The 24,526-nt window shown below is 38.6% G+C and overlaps 2 protein-coding genes across 2 annotated transcripts in view; one reads left to right on the top strand and one right to left on the bottom strand.

Annotated features, from left to right (window-relative positions):
• Positions 1 to 24,526, bottom strand: part of abr (ABR activator of RhoGEF and GTPase) — a 331,053-nt gene that overhangs the window by 283,351 nt on the left and 23,176 nt on the right. The window lies entirely within an intron of this gene.
• Positions 8,551 to 15,409, top strand: LOC311293000 (uncharacterized protein). The gene is made up of 2 exons (XM_084412864.1): positions 8,551 to 15,170; positions 15,389 to 15,409. Exon 1 carries the CDS (start codon positions 9,773 to 9,775, stop codon positions 14,666 to 14,668), a length of 4,896 nt encoding a protein of 1,631 aa, XP_084268990.1. The 5' UTR covers positions 8,551 to 9,772; the 3' UTR covers positions 14,669 to 15,170; positions 15,389 to 15,409.

Genomic DNA, 24,526 nt, shown 5'->3' with positions numbered 1-24,526 from the left:
ACCATTATTGGCTAGAATTCAAATATTAGTGCACATTAGAGAGAGAGAGAGAGAGAGAGAGAGAGAGAGAGAGAGAGAGAGAGAGAGAGAGAGCAGAGAGCAGAGAGCAGAGAGAGCAGAAAGATCAGAGAGAGAACTTAATACATCATGCCTTGGGCAAGGAACCCCCATAACAAACCCCTAAAAAGACATCCCTGTTCCCCCCAAACTCCACCCCCACATACACACACAGAGGCAAGGGTTGTGATAAGCCAGACTGAACAACTTCAATTAGGACACAAAGGCGTCCTGGGAGGATTCCCCCCAACCTCTCACAGCAAGCTGCCAGCGCTAAACCCAAGACAAAGAACACAATCCACATACACGTACAGTATACTCGCTCAATACAGATTCATAAACACTAAACAGTGCATCTCAGAGTATCCACTTAAACACTCAAGATCTATATGTGCACAAACTCATAAACACTAATGTCTCGCCAGAGGTCGTTAGAAGTCAGACTTTTAGAAAGGCCCCCAAAGACCCCAAATTAAAGTGCTGTCTCTTGCCAAGTGTGTGTGTGTGTGTGTGTGTGTGTGGCCACTCGTGGCAGAGATAAGCAGCAGTTCATTAAATATGGATCTGACATACACACAACTCTTTTTGTTTCTGGATGAAGGCCACCAGGACGTCAACACAACAGGGGCTTGTGATAGAGATGGGCTTTACAAAGAACAATAAGTTTGCACACTAGACTAATGAAAAAAAAGAAACTTGAATTAATCTGATTAGTGTAGGGGTGTGATAATATCGTGATTGTTGTTTTAATGATGTGTGATCTGAAATTATTGAGTAGGCTATGTCCCTCACACTGCAAAACAAAACACACAGAGAGTTGCACGGATACACTACGTGATGTAGTCTAGTACGGCCATTCCCAAACTGTGGTCCGCGGACCACTAGTGGTCCGTGAGGGTACTGCAGGTGGTCCGTGGAAAGGCAAAATAAAATATAAAATAATATTTTTTTACCTTCATTTTACCAGGAAATTCCCATTAAAAAAGTAAAAAGAATATGTAGGCCTATATTGATATACAATTTAAATTAACTTGTCAAGTTATTGTGTGATTACTAAAATAGGCTAGTGGCGCTCGGCCGTGACGTTCAAGTTCAGTGCCGTTAGAACCACAACATGGATCGGTGAGTAGCAAGAAGAGAAAAGTGGCAGAGGCAGATATGTTCTCATTATCACATCACACGCATAGCCTTTAGTTTATAGGCAGTTTATGAAACGAAATGTTTATAAATGGAATGAATAAGGCCTGTTATTTTAATTTCCAGTTAGTTTCTTGACCTCGCGTTTCTGAAATGTTTTGCGGATGTGCTTGTTAAGTGAACAAACTCAAGCCTAACGTTACTTTTTGAGGACTTGTAAAACCCTAAAATCGCCAAAGGTTTTGAAATGTTGACTATATCCAAGTGTTCTTATTACTATTGTATAGATTTCATACTCCATTGCTATGGAAATAAGCCTGTTCAAATGAACCTGATTATGCCCTCGGGCGCTTGAGTAAATAAATAAATTAAATATGTGGCAACTGTTGTGAGCAGTAAACTTTCTTTTAACAAGCCGTATATACTGATGTGATGACCAGATATAGTTTTAGTGCTAGTAAGCCTATTTAGAGGTGCGGATTAATTCAGGTGTGTGTAGACATATTTTATTATGTGTATTATGAGGTGGTCCGCGAAAATTCTTGATTACAAATAGTGGTCCACACACACAAAAAGTTTGAAAACCCCAGTAGGTAGACTAGTGTACTGGCGCATTTAGAGCGCACGCTTTCACTGCGTGATTTAATCGATTAAAATGCATTTAGAATGGCCTCAATATTCAAGTTAAGCTGCAAAAATACCTCTAGATGTTTTTTTATATTTATATAATTTAATAGAGTTAAATCAATATTACACGAAGAGTGCCATTTTTTTGCAAATATCAGCATGATTACAAATGTGATAATGATTTTATACAATCGTTCAATAAACAAGAAGTTAATATTTAAGGACTTACATTTTAGACACAATATTGCTAACGAAAATAGTTCCAAACAAAGCCACAGGAATGTTTTGCATCTCTGAGCAACGTACGGCTGTGAATGAATGAATCGTTTGCATAAATGAATCAATGACTCACTCATTAAGACAGTCAAATCAAAGCCACTAGAAGGCAAGCCTGCAACCTATAGCCAAAAAAGCATAACGGCTGATCGTAACGCTCGGCTGTAGCGGTCGCAAGGGTGTTTTGCGTGAAGACCACTGGCTGTTTTTTTTAATGGATGTCAGTGGAGAAGAAGCTTCACTACTGAATAACCCGCTTTCTTGAGGAAATAGCTTATTTAATGAATCATTTAATGCTTGTCCAGTAATCTTCAACATGTTTTACACTAAACAATACTTTTGTTGGGAACGATAGTTCCCAGAAACGACAGTTAAGACTCATTTACGGTATTACCATTGTATTTAATAGTAATACTGAGTAACAATGTAGGCTATATTGTCTAAAGAAAGTAAAAACTGATGTTTTCTTTCTTTGGCGTTCAGGTTTTAGCAGTTATGATTAGACTTGAATTGTAATGACTATTATTATAACTGCATGTATGCATACGCATTTTAATGAATAAAGAGAAAATAAAAATGTCATTATAAATATTGTGTCATATTGTATGTTGCTTAGTGAAAATAAAAAAATGTTCTTTCTATCGCTGCCAGTTTAGACTTGCATTGTAATGATTTATGACTGCTGGTGTCTAATGATGATGATGATATAACGCTTTTTAAAGAATTAAGGTAAAAAATACATATAATTTTAATGAATTAATTATGTATTAAATTTAAGGCTTAGTCGACCATAAATGTTATTAGTCGGTTAGTCGAAAAAAAAAAAAAACTTGTGGTGAAGTCACGCAGTCCGTGAGGGACAGATTGTTAACGGTGGGTCCTTGTGGTAATTACAGTATGTGCCGGAGAACATCAACGTCAAATATGGCTTATCATTTGAAACATGCAAGTAGTAGCAACTTTACATAACTTCTGGCTTTAATGTTAACCTATATAAATGTGCGCTATTATTAGGCGCATATTCAAGTGTTTGTGAAGCGTGTGGAAGCTATTAGCACGCTTACTGCATGACATTTAGGCGCTGGCACGATCACTTACATTTAACTTAAAATACTCAAGGGTAGCCTAATACGTCATTCGAAACGGACAAATTGTTTTTGTGTGCACTCAAAATAACTAATCATTGTGCTTTTGTAAAATAAAGAAAACAATCAGGATGAGCTTTCTGCCGCCTCGGTCTCTGCAAATTACACAAAAACACTCATTACAACTAACAGTAAACAAATATATACAGACCATATGCCTTTTCAGGGGGTGCTTAATAAACTAGTAAACTTTATATCCATAAAAAAACGTTGATAAATAAACTGCGTGCTCTCCCTTACATTACTGCCGTGACCAGTATCGCTCCGAAGACTGTAAGCTGGATCACGAACAGTTGGTACTGATCCATCCTTGAGTAACAACTTTTTAGAAAAGCCTGCTTTGGACTGACCCTCGTTCACAAAGCAGTCTGGTGTAAAATGATTCACGCAAACATAAACGCATTTAGGTAGATTGGGGGTTAGATTAAACAAAAGTAATCCACTGCGTCTTCAGCAGCTCAGATGTCGGGAGCAAATGACGACTGCTAGCCTATATTCATTCTTACATCCAACAACAAAACACCTCAATCGCTTAGGACACATTCTTTTCTACAGCTGCTCCGGCAACGAAACAATGGCACACTGTTTACAGCTTACTCAGGGCAGGTCTATGCTAAAACGGCAGTGTCCATCAACAGTCGTGGGAGGGGCCTGTGCAAAGTGACGTCAGTTTGCCCAGAATCTGCGAACAGCTTGTTCTGAGACAGTTCTTTTGATTTATGGGGATAAAAAAAAAAAAAAAGCACTGGGTGGATTTTTATCATTATAGGGTGATTGTGCCACACACTGCCAACACACATTTATGTTCAAACACCATGTAAAAGTGAATTTTGCATAATGGGTCCCCTTTTAAAGCTCATTATTATGATTTGGCTTACTAATATACACGTGCGATTAGTCAACTAATCACTTAAATGAACGACTAATAGTCGACTAGAAAAATCTTTAGTCGAGGGCAGCCCTAATTAAATTACAATTACGTTTTTAGTGTACTTTTAAATGTAGTTTTATGCACTCTGTAGTGACTAGCACTTTGCAACCAATAAATAAATGTGTTCTTTTTTCCCACAGTAAAGCACATTCCACAAACAATGCAGTCCTACTGTACGTTTACTAGCGATATAACACCACATCTCCAATAGTAAGAGATACGGACGCTCTCATCTCCCTATAATAAGAAAGCTTTTGGCAATATAATGTAGTGTGATGCAAGGAGCAATACGAGACAGTTTCCCATCCACTGTAAAGTTTTCGCTGCGTTCACATCACACTAGCGAAAACAGAGAACGTGAAGACACTTTAGAAAACGTTTTCATTGGAAAATTACATTTTTAAATTAAAACGTATTATTGTGGATGTTGTATTAGATTAACATCATGCACAGAAATTAAAGACACAATCACACTGTAAAACTTATTTGTTGGTTTAACAAAGTTGCCTAACCTGGTTGCCTTAAAATTTTGTTAAAATTGATACAAAGAAAGAGAGAAGTTTACTGATAGAGATAAGTACCAGCACATTATTTCTCCACTTCAATCACTGATCTCACCAAAGGCTGACATTTGCCTACACTGGATGTGAGCGTCACAACAAAAGCGAATAGAATTCATTATAATCACTGATGCTGTCTACCCTCAGTACACAGATGTGCATTCAGTTCCTGGCATACTCCACGCACATGAGTCTGTTAAAAGGACAAACAGAAGGCTGAAAAAGTGCATGTTCACTTTGACGTGTCCAGTTTAAACAGCTTGTTTGAGCCTCTGTACAGACTTCAAGGATCCCAGCATTGGAAAGAAGTGGATGGTTTATTTTAATGCTATCCTGTAATCCTTTAAAGAATTACCTGTTTGTTCGGAGCATTTTGTTTTGTCAGCAAGGCACAGTGTAATGGAGAGTTCGCAAAGAAACGCAAGTTAATTATTTATTTCATAATGCTTTGTCCGTAAATGACGAACTTGGATGGATAATGTTATCAAAACATGAGTGGGCGTTGATTCCGTTTTCTATTCAATGGCATTAGCCAATCATAACAGTGGCCATTTACTGACAAGCCTTAAATGAGCTTTATAAACATTATAAGTGAACATATAAAACAAATAAAACATATAACATATAAAAACATAAAATAAAAAAATATTTAATCCATGCCATGGCCCCTTTAAATACCAAGATCGAACTTTTAGGCAATGCTCCGTGAACGAAACTTCACTAAATATTATTTGTATCGTGCCTACCACAATACATTTTGTGCATTGATACTATTGAAGTTCCAGCTTTCAAAATCTTTACATTTTATTATTAAATAAAAAATAATAAAGAAAATATAATTTTGTCTGCCCATTTAAATGTTTGTATTCAACTAATTAATTAATTATGAATTAGTATTCAGTTGTCTAAATAACACCTTTAATTTCAGTTTCAGTTTCGGCAAAAACAATATTTCAGTGCATCACTAGTTATTAAAATATTAGTGTTTATAAAAATTTACTTTGAGCATTGGATGACAGTAAAGATAATCTAAATGTATAAAAAGGAGGAAATGACCATGTGCACATTTAAGTATCGATACTGGCCAATACTGATAAAATAAAACATTTCCAATATTGTCCGATAACTGATATGGTACCATAATATTGTGCGGCCATAATGATGAAAAAAAAAATCTAATAATCAAGATGTACTGAAATGTACATTTACTGAATGTAAAAATTTAGAATGATGAAAGGGGCAGCAGAACAGTCCCTTTAAGAATGAGTCACTAACTGACTAACCTCTAACCTAAATACTGTGTGATGCACACTGTGATTGTAACGGCCCTGTGAAACACCAAAACACAGACACCCACTTCACAGAGTGTATAGACGGCATGCAGATAGTAGATCAAACACACACCACAGGGCACACACATATGCAACATTTGTCCTCTTCCTGTTGAATCACAAATGGCCAATAAAAATTTGATTCTTGATTCTGCTGAGTGGTCAGAAAGCCATTAACTTGCTCCGTGTTGAGAGCTTCAGACTGCTGTCATGAGCACTGAAAGGAGCTGGATCTCGTAGTTCAGTAACACACTGGGGAAAGTCGGTCGCCCTCTGCCTCAATGACTGACGAGACACCCATAGATCTTTTAAACAAAAATGGTATGGTATGGAATAGGGGTCTGTACACTTCTCAGAACTGTATTTCCTTTGACTTATGCTGTTCACACCAAACGCAAATTTAATTATTTGCGCGAGTAGATTACATACAAAGTCAATGCAAAGACACGAATAGACGCGAATTCGCGCCGGGCGGATTTCAACTCGAAAATTTCAACTCGAGCGTAAAATTCGCATGACGCATTGTCATGCAAGCCAATCAGTTAAAAGCTTTTTGATAAGTCCTAAAGTAGTGCTGGAAATGGCTGTCTTCCAGGCGCAGGAGTTGTGTGCGCTTCTGGATGGTGCATTTAACCCAGACACCTCTGCGTTTCGGAGTTCCACAACAGGTACAGTGTAGCAAGAGTAATTATTTCCAACATGGTTGATGATGGAAAAAAATGGCAGAAAGAAATGTTGTTGTTGATGTGCGTGACACTCCTAATCGCGCAATGTTTTTATTGGTGACGGCGTGAGTGACACGAAAAACAAGAAAAATCCTGCGAGTTATCTAAAAAGCGAGTAACGCCATGCGAATTTTCGCTTCGCTTTTGGTGTGAGCACACCATAAGAACGGTAAGTGTGGCGAGGGGGGCGTGGTTCAGCGAGGTCTGCACCGGGAGAGAGAGACAGAGTTTTGCCTGGCTACTAGTTTCTCTGTATAGCTGGCTAACTGTGCTATTATAAAATAAAATAAAATATATCTGATCATTCAAGGAGCCATCCACACAGAACGCGTTTTTGCTTTGAAAACCGGAAGACAGGGGCAGTGGAATGGGGGGGAAATGCAAGGCTGAGAAGCATTTTTTAAAAGTTGAACTTCTTTTAACTTGAGGGCTATGTTTTTAGAGCACAGTGTCAAGCGCAAGACGCTGCAAAAGATGCAAGAAGCGAGCGCAACGGTCATACACCAAAGTAGCGCAGTGGAATGGAAAAACGCATGCTGTCTGAACGGCCCATAACGCGGCCACTATTTATATCTCATTTAGTCTGTAAACTCTTGCATTACTGAGGCAACGTTTGCATTTGTATTACAACATATCAACATATACACTGCCGTTCAAAAGTATCTTACGTTAACCAAGGCTGCATTTATTTGATTAAAAATATATTTTTTTAAAACAGTAATATTGTTAAATATTATGACAATTTAAAATAACTTTTTTCTATTTGAATATATTTCTCTCTCTTTCTATCACTATATTGTAAACAGAGCTCAGAAATTGCCTCTCATTTCCTGACTTCAAAACCATTAAATAAGTAATGTATATGCTGACGACACATTGTGGGCTAGTAATCTAGACATGTTTTGACTGTCTAATTAAATACTGGATTTATTTTACAGTGCATTTGCTATGTTGACAGGCTTCAGTCTGCAGGTGGGAAAGGAGAGCTGTTCCTAGATCAGTTCAGGAGGCTTCTCATTCAGAAGAATGAGACAAAGACTCACGTCCTTCTGAGTGGATGTGCTGACACACATTCAGTACAAAAAAAAAAATCAGTTTGATCTATTGAGGTCACAGCATTGTGCTCTGATTGGCTACTGGATACGGTGGTTGGATATCTGTTTGTGTGCATAGAGCATCTCACAGTGTTGTGATCAAACATGAATATAATTGGTGTGACTAAGGGTGCTTTCACACTAACAGTTTAGTTAAAAACCCTTTGTTTGTAAATTGCACTATGCAAGGTGTATTTTTATTAAGGAGAAAGTAACAGACAGTGATAAAGAGAGAGATGGAGAGCAAGGTAGCTCTATCCGAGCACTTGGTATTTTTCCAAAATATCATACCTTGCCTGGGGCAAACACTGTTCTCTGACAAACTAAAATCCATTAGTTTATACAGATGCACTCAAAGCCTGCTGACCGCACAATGACCACACAAACACTCTGCTGCCATCTAGTGATGCCGCTGTGTTAGCATTCTGGTAATATTTAAAGGTGAACTATGTCCTTCTTGTAATACTTCCTCCTATCAAGCGATGAGAAAGCCAATCTTAGGCCAAACATCTGAAAAACAACACTGTGGCTCTATTTCTATATCTAAAATGCACACTCAAAGATGTGCTGAACTGTGAATCTAGTCAAAGCTAAAGGCTAAACACATTACCCATCAAAATGCAACATGGCCTTGAGTGCATTACTGCTATATAAAATATAGTATTGTTACGGTCTTGGACCTGTTAGCTCCTCCTCCTCTGCGGTTTGCCTGTTCGTTATGTCTCCCCTAATAGGTGAGCAGAGCACAGGTGTGGCGTGTTGCGGGTGATTGCCCCAGGACCGCGTGTGCTTGTTTCCAGTATCCTGGGTGTTAAAAGCTCTCCAGACCGGGTTGAAAGGGGCCGCCGCTTCTCCTTCTCTCCTGCACCGTTTTGTTGATTTTGTTTCCTTTTGCATGACACTTCACATACCCTGATGGCATACGTTTTCGTTTCTTAAGTTTAACAATTACACTGACTTTATTTATTTTACGTTGCTCATTCTTTATCTTTAATAAATATATTTTTGAAATCAAATAATCCGCGTGGTCTCCCCTCTCTGTTGCATAGCCCGGTAGGCTGTATGTAACAGATTGGTGGCTCGTCAAGGGATTTGAACGTTCGGGATCTGAAACGATAAACAGACTGAGGGGGTTCGTCAAAATAAGGATTTGGAATAACATCGGTAAATATATATTTGTTGATGCTTATAACTAGGTTTTGAATAGCCTAGTCGTTAGAGGTTTAATATATTTTAGGACCGTTTTCATTCGTTTGATTTGGAAAGCGTTTTTTGTTAGTTCATTGAGTTGAACGTTTTTGTTTTGAATCATTGGGAAGACGCATGTGGATTAGTTTGAAAATTAATTGCGTATTAAGTTATTTAATTATTTTTCGTTATTGGTGCGGAGAGGAGGAGAATATTTTGTTAAATTTGTGCCTGAGCTGTTTCAAAGTGGCGTAAGCCAGGTTGAAGAATTTGCGGTGAGCTATTGTTTGGTAAGTGTGGGTCTGCACTGCGCGTTCAATATTGAGTCTATTGATAAAGTATTCGATAAAATTATCGGAGTGTTGCGAGTGCCCGTCAAGTTTTTTTTATTTTTGTTTGTTATTTTAGTTTGTTATTTTTGTGCTATCCTGGGCAGAGGGCACCGTCGTGGATGCCTGCTTTAACGACATTTTGTCGGGGGAGTTAAGGCACCGCTGATATTGTGTATTAAAGATCTCTGTCCTTGGGAGATGCATGAAGAGGATCGCTGTTTTTTTTTCCTTTCTTCCTTTTTATAGGGCAGCTCCGTTTTGTCTCGTCTTGATGCGCAGTGTTGTGGCCACGCTTACATTTGAAAAGGTGAGCTTGTTTTTCTTTAGAATCTGTAAGAATTGTATGCTGTAGGATTAGTTAAAAATTTTATGGTTAGTTTGGAGGATTTTTTTTTAGCTCCATCTGTGGAGGTTCTGAATAATTTGACAAAGGATCAGTTGCGTCAAGTTTGTGAACATTATAACTTTGACCTGGGTTTACCCAGAACAGCGAAATTAACTCAGATCAGAGTGTCAGTTCAGGCGGAATTGGTCGTTAGGAATATTCTTTCGTCACCTGCATCTCTAATTATGGAGGAGTTAGAGTTCGGAGAAGCAACGTCGACACCTCTTTCGACAGAGTTTTCTAAAATGTCACTTACGTTTGAGCAACAAAAGGCGTTGATAGAAATGCAACAGAGAGAAAGAGAAGCTCAACGTGAGGCAGAGCAGAAAGAAAGAGAAGCTCAACGTGAGGCAGAGCAGAAAGAGAGAGAGGCAGAACGTCAAGAGAGAGCAGCTCAACGTGAGGCAGAGCGTCAATTAGAGATGGAAAGAATAAAAAGTGAACGTGAGGTGGCTTTAGAACGGCTGAGACTGAGCGCTGAAGGTAGGCTTCCAGTTGATGGGGATGAGGGTACTTCTCCTAGGGGGTCTGTGCGGTCCCCTGATATATCTAACATGGTTAGGTTGCTGCCGAAATTCAATGAGAGAGATCCAGATATATTCTTTTCTTTATTTGAGAGTGTGGCTGATGACCGTGGCTGGTCTGACTCGGAAAGAACGTTGTTACTCCAAAGTGTTCTTGTAGGTAGAGCACAAGAAGCGTTTATTGCGTTGCCTGTGCCAGATAGAAAAAAATATGTCAAAGTAAAAGAGGCAGTGCTTAAAATTTATGAATTAGTTCCTGAAGCTTATCGTTTGCGGTTTCGCAGCTGGAGAAAGGGAGATAAACAGACGTATACAGAGGTAGCGAGGGAATTGTACAGCCACTTTAATCGTTGGTGCTCTGCGGTGGGAGTCACTACTTTTGAAGATTTGTCTAATCTGATTGTTTTAGAACAGTTCAGAAATATTCTTCCTGAGCGTGTTGCTACCTATGTATTTGAGCATAAGATGAAAACCGCCGCAGAAGCCGCAGTCATGGCTGATGATTTTGCTTTGACACATAAGTATAGTTTTAAAGAAAACAATACAGGTAAGGGTTATCAGGAACAACGTTTTGGACGTTTCAATAGAGTTTTGGGGTCTTCGTTGGGTTCATTTGAGTCACCTACTCAGAGTAGAATAGATTCACACTCTAGTCAGTCACACAGAGGTGCTGTGAGTTTTCGCAGAGATTCTAGGTTTTCTGCGTTTACACCTGCTAGTCAGGCTAAGAATGATGCTGATGTGTGTCGATACTGCTTGGAAAAGGGGCATTGGAAGAAAGACTGTCCTGTTTTAAAGGGGAAAAGTCAGAGAAGGGGTACTGAGGTTGTTAGGGGGGTCACACTTGCTGTATCTGAGTCAATACCTGCTAAAGTTTTGGTGGGTGAGACTGAGGTTAAAACTGAAGGCGTTGTGATTTCACCTCAGCCATTGGGCCTGAGTTCTGTTGAAGTTAGTGAGAGAAATGGTAGGGCTGATTCAGTTATAGCGGGTGGAAGTGGTTACTTTCCTTTCGTTACTGATGGTCTTGTTTCACTGGTGGGTAGTTCCATCCAGGTGCCAGTTAAAATACTTAGGGATACAGGGGCATCGGAATCTTTTATCCTGGAGTCTGTTTTGCCTTTTTCTGCTGACTCGAGTACTGGGAACAATGTTTTAGTCCGGGGGATTGGGTTGCAGGTTGTTTCTGTTCCTTTGCACAGAGTTAATCTGCGGTCTGATTTAGTACAGGGGGAAGTAAAGATAGCAGTCCGCCCTTCCTTACCAATAGAGGGCGTCCATCTTCTTTTGGGTAACAATCTGGCTGGAGAGCGTGTCTGGCGTGATATACCGCCCCCTGTAATTGTTAAGAATGTTCCCTCTATTGCAGATGACAGTGACGTTCGTGGTCAGAATTTGTCTGTCTTTACAGCTTGTGCTGTGACACGGGCTATGAGCCGTGCCTCTAATGAAGATGTTTCTCAGACTAGAGAGTTTAAGTCTGTTATTGTGCCTAATTTACCTTCTCTCTCTCATAGTGATTTTGTTGCAGCTCAAAAGGAGGATGTGACATTAAAAGATCTGTTCGTTGGGGTGTTACCACCTGAGGAGTTGCGCAATGCAGTGAGGGGATATTTTGTTCAGGATGGGTTGTTGATTCGGAAGTGGTCTTCTCACACTGACGAAGGGGTTGAGGATCCAGTGTTTCAGGTGATAGTACCAGTTAAGTTTAGAGATTTGGTTCTACAGACAGCTCATGGGGAGGTAGCTGGGCACTTGGGGGTAAGAAAAACCTATGACCGTCTTATGCAGTACTTCTATTGGCCTCGCCTAAAGAAGGATGTGGCATCCTTCATTAAGACGTGTCATGTATGCCAGTTAACAGGGAAGCCTAATCAGGTGTTAAAGCCAGCTCCACTCTACCCTATTCCAGCTGTAGGAAAACCATTTGAACATCTGTTAATTGATTGTGTGGGACCATTGCCTCCATCTAAGTCAGGGTGTGTTTACCTGCTGACGGTGATGTGTCAGTCTACCCGATATCCTGCTGCCTATGCTTTGCGTACAATAACAACTAGATCTGTGGTGAAAGCCCTTTCACAGTTTATCTCTATTTTCGGTATCCCTCATATTATACAGAGTGACAGAGGCTCTAACTTTACGTCACGCATGTTCAAAGAAGTGCTCGAGCAGTTGCGGGTGAAACATCAACGTAGTAGTGCTTATCACGCCCAGAGCCAAGGGGTTCTGGAGCGTTTTCATCAGACACTGAAATCACTTCTCAGAGGTTATTGTGTTGAGCTTAACAGAGACTGGGAAGAAGGGCTCCCATGGTTAATGTTGGCAGCACGAGAGGTTACCCAGGAGAGTACGGGTTTCTCGCCTAATGATTTGGTATTTGGCCATAGAGTTCGTGGGCCTTTAGCAGTCTTACAGGGGGAGCTGAAGAGTCTTGAGTCTCCTGTCAATTTGTTGGACTACGTAAATGGTTTTCGGCGTAGGCTGCTTTTAGCCTGTGAGATGGCGACGGACAACCTGACTAAAGCCCAACAGAGAATGAAGAGTTGGTATGACCGTCGAGCTGAGCCAAGGGTCTTCAGTCCTGGTGATCAGGTTTTGGCCTTGTTGCCAATAGCAAACTCTCCTTTCCTTGCAAAATATACAGGTCCTTATAGGGTTGTTCGACAGGTGTCAGACTTGAATTATTTACTCTTCACACCAAATCGTAGGCGTTCCACTCAGCTCTGTCACATAAATCTGTTGAAGTCCTATTATAGCAGGTCTTCGGTCTCTGGGACAGCAGAGTCTAGTGACCTGGTTATGCCCGTTTCTTTAGCCGCAGCGGTTGAGGCTAATAGGGCCTTTGAGACTCCCTACATGGTGGCAGCACGTAGTGGTGAGGATATGGTAGGTCCTGATGATGGTGTGTTGAAACCTCGTCTGAGGAACTCTGAAAAATTGGCGGAGTTGAATACACTTTTTGGACATTTGCCAGAGGAACGTGCATCAGAACTGTCATCTTTGTTGTCTGATTTTCCTTCTTTATTTTCAGATACACCGTCATGTACTCATTTAATTGAGCATGATATTGATGTTGGTGACGCAGAACCAATAAGACAGCGGTTCTATCGGGTGTCACAAGACAAACAGCGACATCTAGAGGCAGAGGTGAAGTACCTGTTGGATAATGGGTTGGCAAAGCCTTCCTATTCGAGTTGGGCTTCACCCTGTATATTGGTTAGTAAACCTGATGGTACACATAGATTCTGTACCGACTATCGTAAATTGAATAACATCACGAAATCGGATTCTTTTCCACTTCCAAGAGTTGAAGATTGTGTTGATCGTGTAGGATCCGCAAGGTTTGTGAGTAAGTTTGATTTGCTGAAAGGTTATTACCAAGTCCCTTTGTCATCTCGAGCTCAGGAAGTTTCAGCTTTTATAACACCATCTGGACTATATTCTTACTCTGTTATGAGTTTCGGTTTACGAAATGCTCCAGCCGCATTTCAACGACTTATGAACCGTGTCGTTTCTGGTTTGCACGGATGTGCTGTGTACCTTGATGATGTGGTTGTGTATAGCGAGGAGTGGTCTGAACATCTGGACCGTATTCGGGCTCTCTTTACTAGGCTTGTTGACGCTCGTCTCACTGTAAATTTGGCCAAGTGCGAGTTTGCCCAGGCTACAGTTGCATATTTGGGGAAGATCGTAGGGCAGGGGCAAGTGAAGCCGGTCCATGCTAAAGTGGTGGCTATTGATAAGTTTCCTGTTCCTACCACCAAAACCGAGTTGCGGCGCTTTTTGGGGATGGTAGGGTATTACCGTAGTTTTTGTTCCAACTTTTCTACGGTGGTAGCCCCTTTGACTAACCTGTTAAAAGCTAAAGTGAAATTCGAATGGACGGTGACCTCTCAGACTGCTTTTGATAATGTCAAGTTGTTGTTGACTTCGGCTCCAGTTTTGATGGCACCCCGTTTAGATCAGCCTTTCCAGATGCAGGTTGATGCAAGCCATGTGGGGGCTGGTGCGGTGCTCCTGCAGAGTGATGAGCAGGGGGTGGACAGGCCAACATGTTACTTCTCAAGAAAGTTTAATTGTCATCAGTTGAATTATTCAACTATTGAGAAGGAAACATTGGCGTTAGTTTGGGGTCTACAGCAGTTTGATGTATATTTAGCTGGGGGTGCTGTTCCTATCACTGTTTACTCAGATCATAATCCATTGACATTTCTCCACTCTTTAAAGAGTCCTAGTCAGCGCCTTATGCGCTGGGCTTTATTTTTACAGCCATACAATTTAGAGATACGGCACATTCGGGGCGTGGACAATGTTATGGCTGACGCTTTGTCCCGTGCTCCGGGTGGGCTGGAGTGAATGTTTTGTCTTGTCCCATCTTTCTCTCTCTTCCTGTTTCTGCACTCTCTTCTTTTGCCTAGTCTCCTTAAATGTAGCTTTCCAGGTACCGGGATTTGCTGGAGTTCTGGTAATGGGGAGGGGCGATTGGAGCTGGTGGAGGGGTTGGGGGGGGGCCTGTGGACCAAAGAGTTTTTCTGTCCAGTCCATGTATGCAGTTTATCTACATCTCGGAATCAAAGTTAAGTGCTCACTTTTAGATATAGAAATGATTTTTAAAATTAAAAATTGTTTATTTTGCTGTGTGGGGGTTTTTGCAGAGGCCTTTTTAGGGGCCTCTGTCTTAAGGGAGGGGGTGTTACGGTCTTGGACCTGTTAGCTCCTCCTCCTCTGCGGTTTGCCTGTTCGTTATGTCTCCCCTAATAGGTGAGCAGAGCACAGGTGTGGCGTGTTGCGGGTGATTGCCCCAGGACCGCGTGTGCTTGTTTCCAGTATCCTGGGTGTTAAAAGCTCTCCAGACCGGGTTGAAAGGGGCCGCCGCTTCTCCTTCTCTCCTGCACCGTTTTGTTGATTTTGTTTCCTTTTGCATGACACTTCACATACCCTGATGGCATACGTTTTCGTTTCTTAAGTTTAACAATTACACTGACTTTATTTATTTTACGTTGCTCATTCTTTATCTTTAATAAATATATTTTTGAAATCAAATAATCCGCGTGGTCTCCCCTCTCTGTTGCATAGCCCGGTAGGCTGTATGTAACAGTATAATATAATATTATATATACAGTGTCCTTGTTATATGTTACATGTAATTAATTACCATAGTAATAACAGTAAATAAACAGAGCAATTCCAATAGGGTCCTCACACCATCGGTGCTTGGGCCCTAATTATAATTACATGCAACTAACCCTCAACCAAATCCTAATCCTACCCTAACCCTATAGTAAGTACACGTAGTTGCTTAATAGTACTGAGTACTTAAATATATAATTACACTATAGCAATGACACCTTAAAATAAAGTGTAACCATTCAAGTTTATAAAGTAAATTCATTATGTGGCATCCCTCCAGCAGCAAATATAGTCCCAGATATATAAAATAAGGTTGGCAGTTGGCCTGAACATTGATATTTGTGTATTGGACATTGATGTTCATTTCACAGTTATACTCAGGGCTCGATTTGAAGGGGGGGATGTGGGGGATTGCATCCCCCTTGTTGGAAAATAATGACAAAAAGCATCCCCTCTGTAAAATCACCATCCCCTTTACCATTCCCATTAGATTAACAGTGTTGTGTATTATGTCAAATTTATCATGCAAATTAAATATTAAAATTCGCAATTTAGTAATTGATTTTATTCCTCAATATATGCGTCACTTTGAATGAGTTTGATGAGTACAAACTAACACTCAAGCAAACACACAACCATACAGTAACTGTAAACAAACAGCACTGTCAGCATTCCAATCCCTCACATACAATCTCATATCTCCTTGAAAAGTTGTTTAAAGAGAGACAAACAGCATTCATAAAGATCAAATCTTTCCATGTTCATGAGGGCAGCTATAACTTCAGTGGTTACAATATTCATAACTAACAGAATATAAATATCAACTGCTCATAATGTCAGATTAGGCAGGTTGAGAGAATCTTTTTTTTTTTTTTTTTTTTCAAAGAGTTTACAGTATCAGTACAGGTTTTCTAAATCAAGCGGATATGATGGTGGGCTTTGCCTGCCTGCAGACACTGTAAATAATGTCCCTAAAACACACACCACCCTCTTCCTGTTTAGAAGATTTATTCTCTGCAGAATCTCAGTGCAAAAACATCATTAGGATTGCGGTGCTGGTGAACAAAATATGACAAAAAACTTCACTAAGCACACATTTACTTAGCTGAATTGGGACATTTTCTAAAATTCTATAGTTCTTACATACAGCTATAAATAAACCCACACCCTAACAGAACAATTTCAGCATTATAATTTGCAAATGTAAATGTGTCCAATCAATCATGTATAAAAGTCCATTAGTATCACTATATTTGGCAATGGGGAAAAAAAATTGAAATGAATGTTACTATTCCTGTTATTTATACCCACATAATCTGAGCCTGAAAAGAAAAGAGCATAAATACAGATATTTGGATTCTATACGTTCATTTTGAATGGTAATGGCTTGTACTTGGCTTTTAAGTTTTATCATGTCATAAAATTGTGTTTTGGGGATAAAATGGTTAAATGGAACAGAACACATGGGTCTTAAAAGCGTTTTTTAAGTTGACTTGAATAAAATGCAACACTCAATTGCAAGATGCTCAAAAACATAAATAATGACACAACTGCTGAAGTCATCCAAAGTGGCGCTGCTCTACATGGAGAAAATTTAAAGATTAAAGATTTAAGATGAAATGATTCCATTGGGGTTTTTAAAGAGGTAATGAACTGAAAAATCTAATTTCCCCTGATCTTTTGACATAGAACAAAACAGCTTTTATTGAAACCAAGCTGCCGAAATGACTTGTTTTCTACTTCCGGGTTTATTATGCGTAACAGTAGGCGCGTTTCCATTACAGATTTGTGCAAAACGTTTGCGATTTTTTTTTCTCTCTAAATGACGACAAAAAACTATTGCAAAATGACGCGTTTCCATGATTAACCGATGTTATGTGACTAAAACGTCATTTTTTCCTCTCGCGATAAGTCATTCCAAAAATCATGGCGACGGATGTTGGTAGGTGTATGTAGGCTATATCCCAGCCACTGCACTGGCCATTATTATTAATCGAAGGAGATGTATGTGTGTTATCCAACCATTAATGGTAAGGAAAGACCCTTATACTTGGAGCAGCTGGTGTTTCTGGATGTTCCTCCCTCATATCTGCTTCGAGGTCTTGATTGTGGCATTTCTTTGAGGTTTAGAATCCAGTATTCCTAATTCTTTTTGTCTTTTATGAATTTAATAAAGAAGTCCGTCTCGTATTATGGCCAAACATACCGCGTCATCTACGTCATGTGCCTTGTAAATGCGCAAAAACTGTTTCCAATGCAGTTTTGCTAAATATTTCTTTTTCGATTTGCCTGAAAAACCACCTCATGTGAGCGTAAAAACTTTTTTGGAGTAAATGGGAGTTTTTGCTAAATTGATGTTTCCATTGGGCGTATTTTCAATTCGCAATTTTAATTTGTGCAATTTGAAGGGTAATGGAAACGCGGCTAGAGATGAATACATCAGCAGAAGACTGCCTGCACAGACACAGATCAATACCAACTTCATCATTGTCTTTTTGACACGCCCACTATTGCGTTAGATAAAAACAGACAGAAGAACAACTACAACAGGATTACTTGACTAAAATTACTATAGCTGCCAAATTATCCTAAATTATCCTAAATTTCCTAAATGTTATTGTTAGGAAAGTGGCTGTTTATTTTCAACTAGGGATGTTAACCGATGACCGTTTGACCGATGGTTGACCGTTTTAACGTTAACCGGTCAAAATTGTCGGTAGTCGGTTAAAAAAAAAGTGATCTCTAAATTAGGCTATTATAGACAGTGGACTAAACGCTATTACAGTTAGCCATCTCATTCCAATATCTTTTTGTGTGAAGTGAACAAATCCCTCACACTCAATTTTTCATAACTCGCCTGTTGGTACTTAATAAACCAATAAAAACATTTGGCGCGAGGTCACAGCGTTTGGGTTCACGCGCTCACAAGGTTTGCGAAAAGTAAAGGCAACAGGCTAAAACACTCGAGGTTAGAGCCAGGGCAGACGACAGGATGAAGCGTGCAAATAAGTGTGTGAGACCATTTCACCAAAAAGAATGACACAGATGTAAGTTGCAACTTGTGTGATACAGTGCTTAAATACAGTAGTAACACATCATCTATGATGTATCACCTGAAAACGCGACACCCGCAAGCTTCGGGTGAGAAAGGTAGCCAAAGCGGGAGGCAGAGCGGCAGAGAGTTGCGACAGAGTTGCGAAATTGCAGGCACGATATTGCACAATATTAGGAAAATATTACGATATTGGGGAATAATTACATTGCGATATTTTTTTCCCAACGATAGCCTATATATTGCGATATTGCGAGCCATGATCAATATAGGCCTACTAAAGTCAATAATTACCATTCCATGATATTAATAATTTCAAAAAAAGGTCACTTAATATTTTATTCCAAAATTAGAACATATTTCTGTCAGAATTCGGTGAACGTTCTACGCAATCCAACTTTGCGGCGCTCTTAACAGATGTTTGTTTGTTCATTATTTCCTCAAAATAAGTAAAAAAAAAACTCTCTCTCTCTCTGTTTTCGGTGCTGATGCAGTGACGCGTTCATGTAAACGGCACCTAAAAGCTGTCACAAAGAACCAGCAAAAGTAATGTAAATGTAAAATATTGCAATGAGACATTTTAATTGTCTATTAATAAACAAGTGTTTTCTGTGTCGGCTGCAAAGATGAAGTCTGACTCGCGATCTTCGCAGTAGTGAACGCGCCGGAGAGAAATACACATTTCATACGGATTAAATCGTTTTATTTTGTTTTGAATGGTTCTGTTTAAAAGTAGAGATTTCTGTAGATAATAGATATATTTCTATTTTTTTAGGTGTGTGAGGCGAGAGTAAGCTATATTATACGTTGAGTTTCGGTTCATGGATGATAGCTTAACGTTAGCTCCAGTTCAGGCGCTGGCGCCTCCGTGTCGTGATATCTATCTGCTATATTTACTTTTTATTTATTAAATCCAGAAAATTGGATAATGAAACACTGATTAAAATTAAGATACAATTAATACAAAACGAAATTCGTTTTAAAGAAAGGCTTTGTGCTTTCTGTTTGAGGTCTCTGTGAAAGTTTTAAAGCAGTCTTTTAGTGCCGCTTATATCGGTCGCGTCCGTAATGGAGAACTGTCACGTAAAATATTTTTTTCCTCATAAATCCGAACACGAAAAATAAAAGACAAAAGACTTTTTAAAAAAGACAACCATCCACAACTTTATAACACTCCAGTCAAAGTACCTCTTTTTGGTCAACATCCTCCTTTTTGTAGACGAAATAGTCCCAAATAGCTGATTTTGACTTTCTTTTTTGTACGAAATCATCATTCTCTTAATACACCATGGGTGCTACTACCCTTCACATCGCATGTGATGTGACTATTGCTCATGCGCACAGCCCTACTAGCATAATTTAAACTAATCGGTTAACCGGTTTCAACCGGCTAATGAGGCTCGGTGGTCGGTCAAGAAAATTTTTAGTTTTCGCCATCCCTATTTTCAACTAGTGAATGTCTGGACAATGAATGAGGACAAAATTGGGAACAAATTTCCAAACCAGGTGTTTATTCTTGAATAACAATAGTCCTTTTCTGATGCAGGTGCAGGCAGGTACAACAGGAAACAATGAAGACAGAATATGGCTTGAAAACAGGATGATCCACAGGTAAGTATCAAAGGTAATTAGTCAGGTAAGTTCAAACAGGGTAGTGCAAAACGAGACTGAGTGTAGTAGGCAATGTGAGGGTTTATGTGTGTGTGTTTAAATGAGGTGATGATCAGCAGCAGGTGTGGTGATGGATGACTGGTGATATCAAGGTAAAAAAATGGCCATTTGTATCTAAATTATAAGTGCAACTCAGGAAATATTATATAATTAAAAAATGTAATTCATAAAAAATGTTTGTTTTTTGCTAATTAAAGCACCCCTACTAAAAAAAAAAATGTGTTGACCTTACTAATCATCTAAACAGTTCATGGGTGACAACTCGACTAACAGATGCATACAATGGAAATGCTAACCACACTTCACGCCCTTCAAACTCGGTTTATGAGGACATTTCCTGAGTCCTTGTCATTAAAATGTCTTTAAAAAAATGTGTGTGTGTGTGTGTGTGTGTGTGTGTACTTGTTTAACTATACTTTTGAGGGCCAAATGGCCTCAACTTACATAGTGAAATATCATGACAACCGACATACAGGTCTGAAATGACACGAGGGTGAGTAAATGATAACAGAATTTTCATTTTTGGGTGAACTATCCCTTTAACAACAATTCTGCTCTGATAGACTAATGCCAGGGTAACAGGGAGACAATGCGTTTTGTTAAATTCATCTGTTTAGAGCACACAGGATGCAAGCCTTGCAGAAATGTCCAGCACTTCTCCATTTCACCTGGTTCGAGACAGAAGTGAGACTGATGAAGAGGGGAACGCTGTGAAAATATATTTAAAGATGGTCATCTTTAAGCAAGACTTTTTGGATTTATATGAAATGGTAACACTACAATAAGAGTCCATTTTTTTATAACTATAAGGATAATAACAGTATTGTTCATTGTTAATTTCAACATTTACTAATACATTTTTACATTTTAAATCTCTTAAAATGTATCTCTTAACATTAATGCACTATGAAGTAACGTGAATGATCAAGGTATACTATGTTAAAAAAAATTTTATTTAAAAAGTACAGTACATTTTTTTTTTAAATGTAATAAACTTCAGCACTATTTCATGTGTTATATTTGTTTTCATTCAGTATCTATTTTAAAAAGTATTAGTTGATTAATCAGTTATCGGCCAGCATGGCCCAACCTAGTTATCGTTATCGGTAAAATCCACTATCGGTCGACCTCTAGTTTCAACTATATGTAACAAGATATTTTTCAACATAGGACGTTTTCAAACCAATTCCACACATGTAATAGTGTTGGGCATGTAAAGTAATTAGTTATAGTTACTAGTTACTTCTCACAAATAGTTAGTAACTGAATTACATCATAATAAAAGTAACTAATTACAGGGGAAAGAAACTATTGAGTTACTTTTTTTTTTTAAATCAAATAAGTCGAAAAAAACTTTGATGCCCCAATATTAAATATGTCAAATGAATAAAATGGACACTAAATAGAATAAATTATTATTATAAAACATTGCACACTAATCTACACTATTTTAATGTTGCTGTGGGACAATGTCAGAGACACCTATTAAATTCAATATATTATTGTAAATAGTATCATTACTATAGTGGAACAATAAAACACAATAGATGGTTTAGAACTTTTAATAATTATTGCACAGACCACAAATGGCCAACAAATAAGTCTAAAAGTAAATTATGCTTCTTAAGAAATGTACAAAAAAAATATATATAAATAATAATAAAAAATATATACATACACTCTTTGTAGTGCAAATTAAAATAATAAAACTGTCACACAACTTCACAACTGGTAGACATACTGTAGCCTACTTGAAGTATTTTCTTCCTCACAAAAGTAAACAGTTTAACAAGAAGTGCTCTGCTCTCAATATAATATTGAACAATTTACCAAAAATAAATAATAATAATAAAATATTTGTGGGTTTCATTTTTATAACCAAGCCAAATTCTAGGCGTGTTTGCTGCGCACAGTTTGCTGTTCACAACCGGTCAAACAAAGATGTTTTCTGGGAATGTTCCCAGCAGGTTATTTTTAGGTTTTATTTTTATAACCATGTAAACTAAGTAAAACATTGCAGATGATACCAATAGGCTACAGAGATAATTCTAATGTTGAAATGTGTTATTTATTTATAAAACAAACTATATAATGCTCGGACACACTCTGTCTCTCTCGCACACTGTCGAGCGAGCTTTCGGACACACTCAGTCTCTCTTGCGCGCTCGCTGCGTTCGCTTTGCTTTTGTCCAGTCCGGCGCCTCAAACACACACACAAGAGAAAAAAAACTTTGCAGGTCCTATGGCTGAGAGAGAGCCTACTCGGATGAAAACCGTTTCAGTGAGCTCAATTATAGTAACGCCGCATTTTATTGTCAGTAACGGTAACAGCGTTGTAATGGAGAAACGGTAATTCGTTTGATTAGCCTACTCGTTACTAAAAAAATAATGCCGTTAGTAACGCAGTTTATTTTTAACGCCATTATTCCCATCACTGCTGTGCTACCTATCATAGCAGTGGGTGTTTACTTTCAAGTCTTGAATCACGACTATCAAAACTGAGTGTTCGAAAGAGAAGTAATAAGATATTTTCTATCCTGTTTTTGACTTTCTAAGTTAAATTACTTCTAAAAATCTTGATAAAATTATAAGTGGACCTCAGAAAACATTATAAAAGAAAAAAATCCAGTTCATGACCCCTTGACACTTGAAACTTGAAACACAAGATTTTTTTAATACAACTTTTGAAGCTTTATTTGTCAATGACCCTTATACTATACTATACTATATGTTTGTTATGTGCACCCCCTGATCCCTAACACCAAACTGTGCAATTCAAACTTCATTCTTCACTTTGAATCATGGGAAATTGCTATTTTAGCATCAATGTGTGCAGGTTATGAGCTCTGACCACTTGCTAATGAGAGTTATAAAAGAAAAGATCAAAATCTAAATCACTTTTTTTTTATACAGAGCTGTACAGGCTCTGCCCTCTTCTGGAAAGCAGGATGGGGAGCAGTAGCTCATTTACATTTAAAGATCCATGTACGAAAACATGTTTTTCCTTCCACTCAAAAATGTTTACATTTACAACATGGTATAATAAATTATCTGTGGGGTATTTTGAGCTGGAACTTCACAGACGCATTCTGGGGACACCTGTGACTTATATTACATCTTGTAAAAAGGGGGATAATAGGTCTCCTTTAAAGACTAATTGTTACTATACAAATGCAGAAGTCTTTGTAAAAGATAACATTGGTGTAAACATTGGCTTCTCAAGAATGTTTCTAAAAGATATTATCAGCTGAAACACATGCTAAGCATGCTCTAAAGTCTCATGGTCATAGCACGACTATAGAAATCACTGTTGTCATTTAACCGTATGAGTATGAAAAGATTCACCCTCATTATACGTGCTCTGCAAAGCAGACCTTTTGATGGGAAATCATCAAGCAAACAGACAGACCAGTGAGCCATCAGATGTGCCTCTCAGGTAAAACTGCATTGATTGCATTGGTTCAAGTATCACAAGGTACATGCACACAGACAGTGTACTTCAAACCTACTACAAAGGTCCACAGAGATAACACTGCTGAAGATCTGTTTAAAGATGTACAAAAAAACTTCTAGCATGTATTTTTGCTGTTGACAGGCAAGCTTGATATTTCAGAAATGTACTATGATAAATAGTGCTTGACCAATACGGGTTTTTCAATGGTCGATTCTGATAATATTAATCAAACCGGGTGAACAATGGCTGATATAAAACTAATGCATTTTTTGAAAAGTAAATGACATGTACACAAAATTGTTAAATGAACACTTATACAATCTTTAATAACATGAATGCACAAAAAATATTTTGGTTAAGGTCAAACTGGTAGGTTATAGGGGTAATTTGTCAGTGGCAAAATGGGCTTTAAAAAGAAAAAAGCTTTGCTATGCAGTAGAAAGGTGAACTTTTTTAATCTGGAATTATGGAAGTATGATCTATAGTTTTAGCAAAAGCCATAGCTGTCAAAACACATCATCCATCAGATCTTTGCTGACAAATAAATAGGGTCTGGGTACAGATAACATGAGCCCCTTTCACACAGAGATTCACGAAAATACACTGATAATGTGTCCCGTGGAAAAAAATTCCCAGGAATGTTTGTTTTTGGCTCATTCACACTGCCAATGATTTTCTGGAATCTTTGCGGGCATTCACACACAATCCCGGTAAGACACATGACGTCAGGATGTGACGTATAATGTCTTCGCAGCGTCTTTTGCTTATGACCTGAAAAAAACCACACTTGTGCTTTTTTTTTTCGGATCCAATCATAAACTAGCACCTCTCGTACCGGTACGTTCACTAAGCTGGCAAACTATCTCAGCTTCAGCGCCATCACTACGACACACCCATTACGGCATTT

Source organism: Rutilus rutilus, assembly GCF_951802725.1.
Source record: "Rutilus rutilus genome assembly, chromosome: 7".
NCBI lineage: Eukaryota > Metazoa > Chordata > Actinopteri > Cypriniformes > Leuciscidae > Rutilus > Rutilus rutilus.
The sequence above is the reverse complement of the archived record's forward strand: the minus strand, read 5'-3'. Positions and strand labels throughout refer to the sequence as shown.

What these genes read in the sequence shown, in the direction of transcription:
- LOC311293000 (XM_084412864.1), top strand. Translation starts at nt 9,773, where the DNA reads ATGGTTAGTTTGGAGGATTTTTTTTTAGCTCCATCTGTGGAGGTTCTG.